The following is a 13,722-nucleotide window of genomic DNA, read 5'->3' as shown; positions in this document are numbered from 1 at the left end:
AGTGTAGTTTTAGTGCCCACGTAAAGAAGCTCAGTCTTAAGGGGATTAAGCAGCAAGAAATTTGAATGCAGCCAGGATTGAAGTTCCTGGATACATGAGGTAAGCGAGGTGGGAGGAAAAGAAATGGATGGTTTGAAGGCAAGGTAGAGTTGGGTATCATCTGCGTAGCAGTGAAAGTTAAGACCGTGTCTGCGTATGATGGAACCAAGTGGAAAGATGTAAATAATAAAAAGAAGAGGCCCCAGTACAGAGCCTTGCGGTACCCCTTGTTTCACCAAAGCAGTGTCGGAAACATGATTACCCAAGCGAATGAAAAAATGCCTGTCAGATAGATAGGATTTGAACCAGGAGAGTACAATGCCAGAAATCCCAATATCAGACAGACGAGTCAGAAGGATGTTGTGGTTAACCGTATCGAAAGCAGCAGAGAGATCTAGAAGAAGAAGAGACGAGACAAAACCAGAGTCCGAGGAACGTATTAGATCGTTCAGCACATAGAGTAGAGCAGTCTCAGTGCTGTGTTGGGAACGAAAACCCGACTGGAAAGTTTCAAATAGATTATTTGTGCTCATAAAGTCAAGAAGCTGAGAAGCCACGACTTTTTCGAGAACCTTAGAAAGGAATGGAGGATTCGAGATTGGTCTGAAGTTGTTTAACACAGATCTGTCCAGACCCGGTTTCTTTAGGATGGGAGTGACAGCGGCAGTTTTAAGATCAGAAGGGACAGAACCAGAAGAGAGTGAGAGATTGACAAGATGACAGATAGGAGCAGCTAAGAGCGAACCACAGGATTTCAGAAGATAAGTGGGAGCGGGGTCAAGAAATGAGGTAGTGGGCTTTGAAGCGGCCAAGATCTTTAAAGTAGCAGAAGAGTCAACAGCAGTGAAAGATGACAGAGAACTAGGAGAAGAGAGTGAAGGAACAGTAAACGGAGTTTGATTTGTAGAATAAAAGCGCTATATTAAGAAAAAAAGAATGTCTCACCTGTCGTGTAATTTGAATTATAAAATATATTGTCTGGCCCTTTAAGAATGTTAAGCGCACTATAGGGCGTAGGGAGCGAGTGTGTAGGGAATAGATCGGATTTGTACCGTTTCTGTGCTCGAGTTGTTTTGCACTGAGCTTGTGTGACATGTAAAGTAGCGTTCTCGTTAACCACTCAAATGTTTGGACTTTGAATTATTTTAACATTATTTTACATCACCGTCATCGCAGCATGAACATTTACATTCATATTTTTTGTTACAGTATAGAACTTTATTCTGGATTACAGGCATAACTAATCGTACACGTTCATACACTTTTAAGAAATATCTGTAACTATAAAGTAAGCAGTTAACTTTTGAAATATATTGAAGTGTGTAGCCTGCTATTATTCTGTTTTGTGTGGGCAGAGAGAGATTACAATGCCAAAATGTTATGTGTTAATGTTTGTGTTAAAGTGTAATTGATACACATGCATTTATACTTATGCGTATTTATTATAGATCAGACAAGATAAGCAATGTTTGACGTTCAGATTGTTAAATCTTTTTATATTAAAACATTGAAATATTGTAATTACACTCGTGTGTACACTGTAAAGTTTGTCCGCGGTAATACCGTATACCGCGGTATTTCCTGAAGACGGTATGACGGTATGAAAATCGGCAATATCGCCCAAACCTAAGCAGTGGTATAGTGCAGATATGGAGCAGAGGTATGAAGCAGGGGTATGAAGCAAGAGTATGGAGCAGGGGTAAAAAGCAAGAGTATGAAGCAGTGGTATAGTGCAGGGGTATGAAGCAGAGGTATGGAGCAGGGGTATGGAGAAGGGGTATGAAGGTGTATGAAGCAGGGGTATGAGGCAGGGGTATGAAAGCAGGGGTATGGAGCAGGGATATAGAGCAGGGGTATGAGCAGGGGTATGGAGCAGGGGTATGGAGCAGAGGTATGGAGCAGGGGTATGGAGCAATGGTATAGAGCAGGGGTATGGAGCAGGGGTATGGAGCAGGGGTAAAGAGCAGGGATATAGAGCAGGGATATGAAGCAGTGGTATAGAGCAGGGGTATAGAGCAGGGATATAGAGCAGGGATATGAAGCAGTGGTATATAGCAGGGATATAGAGCAGGGGTATGGAGCAGGGGTATAGAGCAAGGGTATGGAGCACAGGTATAGAGCAGGGGTATGGAGCAGAGGTATGAAGCAGGGGTATGGAGCAGGGGTATGGAGCAAAGGTATAGAGCAGGGGTATAGAGCAGGGGTATGAAGCAGGGATAAAGAGCAGAGATATAGAGCAGGGGTATAGAGCAGGGGTATAGAGCAGGGATATAGAGCAGGGATATAGAGCAGGGATATAGGAGCAGGGATATCGAGCAGGGATATCGAGCAGGGATATAGAGCAGGGGTATGGAGCAGGGGTATAGAGCAGGGATATAGAGCAGGGGTATGAAGCAGTGGTATAGAGCAGAGGTATGAAGCAGGGGTATGAAGCAGGAGTATGGAGCAGGGGTATGGAGCAGGGGTGTGGAGCAGGAGTATGGAGCAGGGGTATGGAGCAGGGGTATGGAGCAGGGGTATGGAGCAGGGGTATGGAGCAGGGGTATAGAGCAGGGGTATGAAGCAGAGGTATGAAGCAGGGGTATGGAGCAGGGGTATGAAGCAGAGGTATGGAGCAGAGGTATGGAGCAGGGGTATGGAGCAGGGGTAAAGAGCAGGGATATAGAGCAGGGATATAGAGCAGGGGTATGAAGCAGTGGTATAGAGCGGGGGTATGGAGCAGGGGTGTAGAGCAGAGATATGAAGCAGTGGTATATAGCAGGGATATAGAGCAGGGGTATGGAGCAGGGGTATAGAGCAAGGGTATGGAGCAAAGGTATAGAGCAGGGGTATGGAGCAGAGGTATGAAGCAGGGGTATGGAGCAGGGGTATGGAGCAAAGGTATAGAGCAGGGGTATAGAGCAGGGGTATGAAGCAGGGATAAAGAGCAGAGATATAGAGCAGGGGTATAGAGCAGGGGTATAGAGCAGGGATATAGAGCAGGGATATAGGAGCAGGGATATCGAGCAGGGATATCGAGCAGGGATATCGAGCAGGGATATAGAGCAGGGGTATGGAGCAGGGGTATAGAGCAGGGATATAGAGCAGGGGTATGAAGCAGTGGTATAGAGCAGAGGTATGAAGCAGGGGTATGAAGCAGGAGTATGGAGCAGGGGTATGGAGCAGGGGTGTGGAGCAGGGGTATGAAGCAGAGGTATAAAGCAGTGGTATAGAGCAGATATATGGAGCAAAGAAGTGAAGCAGGGGAATGAAGCAGGGGTACGGAGCAGGGGTATAAAGCAGGAGTATGAAGCAGTGGTATAGTGCAGAGGTATGGAGCAGAGGTATGAAGCAGGGGTATGAAGCAGGAGTATGGAGCAGGGGTAAAAAGCAAAAGTATGAAGCAGTGGTATAGTGCAGGGGTATGAAGCAGAGGTATGAAAATGAGGTATGGAGCAGGGGTATGGAGAAGGGGTATGGAGCAGGGGTAAAGAGCAGGGATATAGAGCATGGATATAGAGCAGGGGTATGAAGCAGTGGTATAGAGCAGGGGTATGGAGCAGGGGTATGGAGCAGGGGTAAAGAGCAGGGATATAGAGCAGGGATATAGAGCAGGGATATGAAGCAGTGGTATAGAGCGGGGGTATGGAGCAGGGGTGTAGAGCAGAGATATGGAGCAGGGGTATGGAGCAGGGGTATGAAGCAGTGGTATAGAGCAGTGGTATAGAGCAGGGGTATGGAGCAGGGGTATGGAGCAGGGGTATGGAGAAAAGGTATAGATCAGGGGTATGGAGCAGGGGTATGGAGCAGGGGAATAGAGCAGGGGTATGGAGCAGGGGTATGGAGCAGGGGTATAGAGCAGGGGTATGAAGCAGAGGTATGAAGCAGGGGTATGGAGCAGGGGTATGAAGCAGAGGTATGGAGCAGAGGTATGGAGCAGGGGTATGGAGCAGGGGTATGGAGCAGGGGTATGAAGCAGGGATATAGAGCAGGGATATAGAGCAGGGATATAGAGCAGGGGTATGAAGCAGGGGTATAGAGCAGGGGTATGAAGCAGAGGTATGGAGCAGAGGTATGGAGAAGAGGTATGGAACAGGGGTATGAAGCAGGGGTATGGAGAAGTGATATAAAGCAGGGGTATGAAGCATGGGTAGACAGACAGATAGACAGACAGACAGATAGATAGACAGACAGATAGACAGACAGACAGATTTACTAACATCTTACCTCTAGAATTTTGGGATTGCCCTGGCGTCCGAGTGTGCCCAGAATGAGGCCCCACCTCTGGGCTGAGCGTGCCTTCTCTATTGCCTGCAGTCTATTGGCTCGCATAGCCTTGTGGTCATAATACTCCCGAGAGAACACTTTACTGTATGGATCATACCTGCAAACAAAAATGAACAGCATGTCACATTTTTATGACACAGAGCAGGTTAAATATGTAGGGAATTTAGCATAATGGGGTAAACAGTTAAAAATAATCAGTAATGAGGTGGTGTTGTTATAAAGTGAACAGTCAGCACTACTCTATAGATAGTTATCTCCTATAACTGCAGAGCCTAAGGTGCTACAGTAGTCTTCTGAGACCAGCCGTTATAAGGTTGTATTTTATGGCAAAGCCTGAACTTTTTTCTTCTGTTCGGGTTTCTCAGAACCTTGGTGTTTTTTAGAGAGCCGACCCGCATTTCCACCAGTTTTTGGGATCCAAGCATGCGTCATCAACAATGGGCATTGTGCAATGAAAGTAAATAGTGGTAACATGATGGCGGAGCGTGTAGATCACCTGCGAGCATTTGTGCTGTTGTTACAGATGTTTGTTTTTATGCAAAAAGCATCACTCCACAATTGGTGATAAGAAGACATAGACGTGTTTGTCGCCATTGTTGTTTTCTTCAGTGCATTCACGTGAGAAGCGTTTTGCGCTTCGCTCTCACCACGACTCTCGGAGCAAATAGCCACTTTGTTTAGCACTTGGCTTAAGCGGTAAAACATCACTAAAGTTCCACGACACGAACATCCATTTGTGTGAAATAACCATTAAATCCACTCTAAAATACAAAACATATATCTACGTATGTTTAGCTGTATTTACTTCATGTGTGGTGGTTTTGCAGCTTGGGGTTCTGAGAATCAGCTTCTCAGGAGAGTTAAAAAAGCTTAACATAAAAAAAAAAAGCGTAACGTGGCTGAATGTACTAAAAGTATGACATAGGAACACTGAAATTCTCTCTTGAATTCTGCCCAAATTCGACGCTTGTTGTTTTAGTACAACAAGATACGTTAAACTTTATTTTTCACGTTAAGTGTTGTTCGTATTGTCTGGGTCGATTTTGCCAGTTCTGCATCGGTGGAAAAAGGGTATGAAAGGTTTTACTGCAAGTACTTCATCAAGGGATCTTTAAAAAGTTTCCACACTTCTATATTTTGGTTGGAAATGGTGAGGGTGGGTCTTACCTATTTGCTTAGTTAAATCCAGGTGGTGACCTTTTTTTTTGGCCAGGCAGTGTATATATAGTGCATAATTCAATTGGTTTACCTGTAAGCTGGAACATCTGGGTTGGCAATCATAACTGATTCCAAGTGAAATCTTCCATCACCAAGGTATCTGCATTAGTAAACAAATCCCATCAGACAGAGAATAAACACAAGTTTATTTACATAGCTTACTTCAATTAAAATATATTTAAAATTAATGAATAAATAAATGAAAAGGCAAAATTTGCTCAGAGAATAATTGCAAAGAACAAGTACTGAAGGGCACAAGTAAACAGAAATGTCTGTAGTCTGAGTACCTAGTTTGCTATTTCTTCAAAAGATCAGCAGCAAGTCTTTTATGAGTTATTTTGGAATGACAGTGTAAAAGAAAAGATGAACTTAGAATTCATGAAAGAGAAACAACAAATCACTCTGGACAAAAGTGAATGCAATCGGAAAGAAGAAAATAACTTAATTATTTAAATGCACAGATAAACAGAACTTTCTTTGTCTGCATTTGATGATACTGTGCAATTCTGTGCATTTCCTAGCTCAAGTTTGTTCCAACTGAGTGCAGCAAAGAGTGAAGCTCGAGCCAGGGGACAATTGCAAATAGATAATAAATGAAAACAAAGCTAATTAATAATAATTCTGGGCTTTATATATCCAGGTTTGTCTTTCCAAACTGTCCTGTCAAAATGTCCAGTTAAGGCCACTCAGGTGGCGCAGTGGTAAAACACGCTAGCACACCAGAGCTGGGATATTGAATACATCGTATCCAATCTCAGCTCCGCCATCTGGCTGGGCGGTCATATAAACAACAATTGGTTGTTGTTCAGAGGGTGGGGTGAGCCGGACCAGGGTTCCTCATAACTGGTGCAATTATGACCTCTGCTGGCTGATTGATGGCGCCTGTGCAGAGTCAGGGAATAATGCTGATCAGGGTGTGGCTCTCCATGCACAAAGCTGATTCACATATGAACTCGCCTCGTGCAGGTGAAAAGATGCAGTCGGTACTGAGTAACTCAGTTGCGAAGCTCCTCAGTCAGCAGTGGAGGGTTGTATCAGTAGAGGTGAAGTGTAACACAATCAGGGTGATTGGATACGACTAGATTAGGGGAGAAAATTGGGGGGAAAATCCGAGAAAAAGAGAAAAACATGATGCACCTGACCACAGTCTGGAGTGCCACAACAAAGGGTCTAAATACTTTTAAGAGATTAAAAGATATTTGGAAGCTTAAGATATTTCTCTGTTTGCCAATCTGGCTGGTTCTAAAATGGCTTCAAGTGATGTGCATACTGCCTTGTGTCATACATCATGCTCATATTTATTCATTTATTTTTTCTATTCATGCATTTAGCGTAGCCAATTAGTCTTGCACTGCTGGGGATCCCAACTGCATTTAAGAAGGGTATATTTGCCTGCTCCATGCCCCACTCCGACGTGTGCGAGTCCTTTAACCCTTTCTTTTTCACCCATACCTTGGTGGATTCGCACAAAAGCCTCTTCCACTTCTGTACAGGTGCCTTGGTCTGCTAACCAGAGTCCTTGCACAACGTTTGAAGACCTCACCCACTTAACCTGGCCTTTTCCCACCCAGCAGACTCATGGCCCATTTTGTCTGCTGCAGGCACTGCCCGCTTAATGGCATCCAGCCGACAGGTAGCAGAGTCCTAATTCGAACCGGGGTGAATCTCAGTGCTGGTGTGCTAGTGGAATATTCCGCTGCAACACCTGAGCGCCCATGCTCATTATTTATTTATTTCAAGATGTAGTCTGGTTCAGAGGTAAAAAAACAAACAAAAAAAAAACAGAGAACTACTGATCTAAATTAATTCAGATCAATCCACAGCCCACAATAAAGAAAGTGGACAGAACAGGGATAGCACAGAACTGAGAACTGGTTGACACAATATGACAGACTGCTCCGTCCGGTCTTCTGTGAGAACTCGGTTATGAACCCTAAACACAGACGGATTTACGGCAGGATCTGCTTCAAAAAACAAAGACGTCACACTCTATAAGGCTGGTTCTGTCTTGTGGTCAAAACACGCTGACACCGGGGAAGTTCTCTAATTGTGTGGCATTGTATACCAGTGCAAAGCTGAACCTCAGCAAGTCCAGTATCATGGTTCCAAAAAGAAAGCAGGTTTAAGTTTAAGACAGAGGAACTGGCAACTCTGTAAAAAGAAGAACCACTATATACCAAAACCTCCCACCTGAAGCAAATTACTGCTAACAAGGAGCAGGTGATTGTCAATGAAAGGGAACCGACTCATTAATCATCTGCAGCTCTGTGCCCCCTCCGTCAGTCAAAAATGCCAATGCAGAAGGAGAAAACTCCAACCGGACTCACTGCTGAACTCATTCAGCAGTAGCTAACCAGCCCCGTAATGATTTGAGGTACCTGCTGGGGTTGTAACCTGCCAGCATGTTGAAAATGTATTTGATTCCTAAACAATTCCTTGATTTATAAACACACAAGAAGACTTTAACATCTTGTGTGTAGCTGAAATGCAGGTTTAAATACTGTATCATTTAGCATTTTAAAGCTCCCTTTAATGCATGGCCCATTCACTGAGCCACAGCTCATTACTGTAATGAGACAGATCTCTGTGGTCCATAAAGCAAACCCAGCAGTACACCAAGAGTACGCCAAACACACAAGCTATTCTTCACTCCGCAGCCCACAGAGAAAGCTTTATATTCCCCTCAACTCTTCAGAGACAGTGTGTAGGAGCCAGAAGCTTTTCTATTATTTAAAGATAGAGCCATTTTCCCATGGTCATCCTTCCCATTATGCCCACCCTTTGAACATACTGGTCTATATCTCCTGAAATATACCACCCCTTAAGATTTAATTAGCAGTTAATCTTATTGCTACAGTCGGGATGGTGTAATATAATAGCAGTGACTAATCTTCCTCGTAGAGCAGGCATGCTGAATTAGAGAAGAGGAGATTGATGTTGCCCTTACACAGACAGCATGTCAGAGGTTAAGGTGACATGTTGGTTTTTATTTAGGCCGTGTTTTATCAGTCTTGTGCAGTGTTACAGGATACTCATGTGTGTGTGGGAAAATATGATTGATAACACAGAAAAGCACAGCAATTACTTTTATTACCCTGCGCCCTGACATACATAAGCTAACATATACATATATAAACCACCCCCTCTACACTCACTGTCCATTTCATCACCTTCACTTACCATATAGAAGCACTTTGAAGTTCTACAATTACTGACTGTAGTCCGTCTATTTCTCTACATATTTTTTAGCCTGCTTTCACCCTGTTCTTCAATAGTCAGTACCCCCACCTGACCACCACAGAGCAGGTATTATTTAGGTGGTGGATCATTCTCAGCACTGCAGTTACGATGACATGGTGGTGGTGTGTTAGTGTGTGTTGTGCTGGTATGAGTGGATCAGACACAGCAGCGCTGCTGGAGTTTTTAAATACTGTGTCCACTCACTGTCCACACTATTAGACACTCCTACCTAGTTGGTCCACCTTGTAGATGTAAAGTCAGAGACGATCGCTCATCTATTGCTGCTGTTTGAGTTGGTCATCTTCTAGACCTTCATCAGTGGTCACAGGACGCTGCCCACAAGGCGCTGCTGGCTGGATGTTTTTGGTTGGTGGACTATTCTCAGTACAGCAGTGACATTGAGGTGTTTAAAAACTCCATCAGCGCTGCTGTGTCTTATCCACTCATACCAGCACAACACACACTAACACACCTCCACCACCTAAATAATACCTACTCTGTAGTGGTCCTGGGAGAGTCCTGACCATTGAAGAACAGGAGGAGTAATCACTTTTGGTGGTGAACAGGGGTCAGCACAGACATGCATGTTTGGATACCTTTCTATTATTACCTTTTTAGCAATTGTGGGATTTAACCCACCATGATGAACTATACGTCTATGATCCGGAAAACTGCTTGTTTTTTGGACCACTTTTGGTAGGTACTAACTACTGGCCCTTAACCCTCAATTGCTTATCAATTTTTAGATTCGATTCGATTCAACTTCATTGTCATTACACATGTACAAGGCAACGAAATGCAGTTTAGCATCTAACCAGAAGTGCAATAACCAGAAAGTTCAGGATATACGGTATCTATGATATACATTATTTACAGTGGGTAAATAGCATTGGTATGAACAAGATATATGAAGTTGAATATATTATTGAATGTACTATAAACAAGTTATACAGCTAAAAACAATATACAGATTAAAGTGCAGATTAAGATTAATTGCAATCTACTGTCACAGTACAGTAAGTCACTTTAGATAAAAATGTGAAATGTAAATGTTTGCATTTATTATTAAATAGTGTTTCTCACCCATGTTTTTCATTGTGTGCTTGTTTTGTGTGAAACTGTAAAGTCAACATGTACAGTATGTGCCATGAAGCTGGTTCAGTCAAAGGCTTGATTATCTTTCTTTTTTCATTGGGTTCCAGCTCAAATGATTAAACTACAACACTGCAATTCAGAAAGTTTAGCACTTGCTGCAAATCACAAATTCATTTTAACTTAATGGGGACAGACACAAAACAGTATATTGTTGAAACCCTTCCCTAAGACTGTTATAGTTGCAAAAGGAAGGAGAGGTCAACTCAATTTTAACATGAGGAGTTCTTAGTTCTTATAGGGCTTATCTTTAACACTGCATTAAAACTGATCCACACACAGTTTTGTCTGCTTCAATAGCATGGTGACACACATTGACTTTGCTTTTGTTCTAGCTTTTCTTAGGAAGCTCTTTTATTGCATGTAGAAATGCGATGACCTTACACACAAAAGCAGGTAAACACAATTTAAAAGAACAATTCTGATTTTAATGCTATGGGAAATGGAACAAGATCAAAGGAGAACCGTACCATTTCCCACACTAGGATATTCACCACCCCCACCTCACCTTCAGAATTATTAAAAATCTATCAGGTGAAAACATCTGCTTGCAGGGAAAGTAGGGACTGATGCAGGACAACACCCCACTCACTAAAGGTATATGTGTTGTATCGATTTGCCGTAAGACAGTGACACAGGTAGTAAGGGTGCTGCACAGCCTGAAGATCCTGAGGAAATGATTCTGCATTGTTAATTAACCAGAGACGCTTTTTTTTTTGGCTGCTCCGTTATTTAGGGGTCCCTACTGCATATTCTGGTCCACATACCTGATTTTGCAGAGTTTTTTGCCGGTGCCTTTTCCCAAAATGTATCTCCCAAAAGCTAGCCCGATGAACCACCCCCCTCAGACATAGCCAATGATTTCTGTGTAGACGCCTGAGGGGGAACTACAAGAGGTCTTGTAGTTCCGTTAAACTGTGGGGTCAAATTTGGCTACTTAAATTCTATGCAGGGAGGTACAGTGGCTCGATGCACTGTCACCTTACAGCAAGAAGGTCCTGAGCAGTGCGGCCCTTTTAATCAACATAGGAAAAAGAAAACGTATTATTGGCTTTATAGCAGGGTTTATCAAACACAGTCAAGGACAATTTAGTATCTCCAATTCACCTCACTTGCATGTCTTTGGACTGTGGGAGGAAACCCACGCAGACACGGGGAGAACATGCAAACTCCACACAGAAAAGACCCGGACCGTCCCACCCGGGGATCGAACCCAGGACCTTCTTGCTGTGTGGCGACAGTGCTACCCACTTAGCCACCGCGTCGCCCGCCAGGTGTGGTGTACACTAAATGAACAGTACAGGCCAAAGTGCTTGATCCTTTTGGTTGGATGGTCCTGGGATTAAGCTGTGGGGAAAATTCATCAAGAACTTTTTGGGTTCACTTAGATGCTAAGCACGCCTAGCAAGCACAAAAGTTCTTGCTTTACATAGAACTTCAGGGGTCATCTTTGGATCACCAATGGCAGGCTTCGATCTCAAAGACTACTGACCTGGCTGGTGTGTGTTGCTGACCAAGAGCACAGTACAGGGCTGAATACATGATCCTTATAGTTAGTTCTTGTATGTTTTGGTTCTACTTGCCTGCTTAGATTAAAGTGTTTTTGAAAGTGTAATTGAATAGAAATTTATTCTGTAAATTAAAGTAAATAAAAACATTTCTATTCCGTTGGGAGATCCAGAAGAGCAAGAAACATAGTTGCCATTAACAGCAGTTGGGGGATGTCTGGGTTTCGTTTGCAGACATCCCAAGTCTCCCAGGAAGTTCCGGGAGTCTCCCGCATATACATAGCGGCTCCTTGATACCCACAAGTCAGATAAAATCTCCCGGAATCTAGAAAGAGCGGCCAAGAGCGCACACACACGCAGGCGACAGACTTTTTTCTCCGATCCCGTATTAAATCCGTTATCTGATATACAATCTAGCGCACTGTGTAGGGAACATAAATCCGTTATCTGATATACAATTTAGTGCACTATGTAGGGAACATAAATAATGATGTAATACACTATCTAGTGCACTATGTAAGGAACACAAATCATCATCTAGTTATACTTTCTAGTGCACTATGTACGGAACATAAATCCGTTATCTGATATACAATTTAGTGCACTATGTAGGGAACATAATTAATTATGTAATACACTATCTAGTGCACTATGTAAGGAACACAAATCATCATCTAGTTATACTTTCTAGTGCACTATGTACGGAACATAAATCCGTTATCTGATATACAATTTAGTGCACTATGTAGGGAACATAAATAATGATGTAATACACTATCTAGTGCACTATGTAAGGAACACAAATCATCATCTAGTTATACTTTCTAGTGCACTATGTACGGAACATAAATCCGTTATCTGATATACAATTTAGTGCACTATGTAGGGAACATAATTAATTATGTAATACACTATCTAGTGCACTATGTAAGGAACACAAATCATCATCTAGTTATACTTTCTAGTGCACTATGTACGGAACATAAATCCGTTATCTGATATACAATTTAGTGCACTATGTAGGGAACCTAAATCCGTTAACTAAAACGCTAACTAAAGCATGTAAGAAACATAAGAATGCGTTATCTAATACACTATCTAGTGAACTATGTAGGGAACATAAATCCGTGATCTGATATACAATCTAGTGCACTGTGTAGGGAACAAAAACCAATTGTCTAATTCACTATCTAGTGCACTACGTAGGGAACATAAATTCATATCTAAAATACTATCTAGTGCACTATGTAGGGAACATAAATCCGTTATCTGATATACAATTTAGTGCACTATGTAGGGAACCTAAATCCGTTAACTAATACGCTACCTAAAGCATTATGTAAGAAACATAAGTCTATTATCTAGTACACTATCTAGTGCACTAAGTAAGGAACATAAATTATTTTCTAATATACAATCTAGTGCACTATGTAGGGAACATAAATCTATTATCTTTCACACTATTTAGTGCACTATGTAGTACACATGAATGTGTTTGTGACGCGAACAGTTAGCTAGCTCAGTTAGCTACGTTAGCTCCCTGAAATGAGTTTTTGAAACTTGGGATGTCTGCGTTCGTCTGCAAGGTCACGTGTATTAAAGATGCTATGTGATGCCTCTCCCTCAAGCATTGGATTTGATATGCCCACTGGCATTGCATAAGCAGCGGTTGAATAGAGAATGTAAGATCAGAGTAAAAATCTCAGCGTGACTCTTCATACTCAATGCTGCCCTTTTGTGAACCTGTCTCTGGCAGGTAAAACGTAACGGTTGGCAACTGCACACATGACGAAAAAGGTCTGTGCTAGTTACGGCACTCCTTGGTTAGAGCAGGGGTCTGCAGCAGCGGACGAAAGATAAAAGAATAGGGAATGTGTCTGGCTTCATGGGTCAGCACAAGCCAGCCCTCACCCCCCTAGACTAGATGATGTTGTATAATAGGGGAGACTTTGCTAAAGGGTGTGAAGTGCTAATGACTAATCTAAAGGGGAAATAAAGACTATGTCCCTTAAATGTGCAATTGGTCTGAATTGATTTATAATGAGTTTTAAATAGGAAATTAAGAAAATTAGGCTATTACTGACTTGCTACCAGAGCAGGCTTGGAAACAGCACTAGTAAAATATTTACTACGCAAGCACGCACACACATACACCAATCAGCCATAGCATTAAAACGACCTCCTTGTTTCTACACTCACTGTCCATTTTATCAGCTCAACTTACCATATAGGAGCACTTTGTAGTTCTACAACTACTGACTGTAGTCCATCTGTTTCTCTGCATGCTTTGTTAGCACCC

General features: G+C 42.6%; 1 protein-coding gene across 1 annotated transcript in view; it reads right to left on the bottom strand.

Annotated features, from left to right (window-relative positions):
• Positions 1-13,722, bottom strand: part of dph1 (diphthamide biosynthesis 1) — a 252,126-nt gene that overhangs the window by 46,631 nt on the left and 191,773 nt on the right. Inside the window, exons 7-8 of the mRNA XM_063016706.1 lie at positions 5,555-5,623; positions 4,246-4,402 (exon numbers count right to left, since the gene is read on the bottom strand). Coding sequence (XP_062872776.1) covers positions 4,246-4,402; positions 5,555-5,623 — 226 coding nt within the window. The remainder of the gene's footprint in view (positions 1-4,245; positions 4,403-5,554; positions 5,624-13,722) is intronic.

Source organism: Trichomycterus rosablanca, chromosome 20 (assembly GCF_030014385.1).
Source record: "Trichomycterus rosablanca isolate fTriRos1 chromosome 20, fTriRos1.hap1, whole genome shotgun sequence".
Classification (NCBI taxonomy): Eukaryota; Metazoa; Chordata; class Actinopteri; order Siluriformes; family Trichomycteridae; genus Trichomycterus; species Trichomycterus rosablanca.
This window is presented reverse-complemented; position numbering and strand designations above follow the sequence as displayed.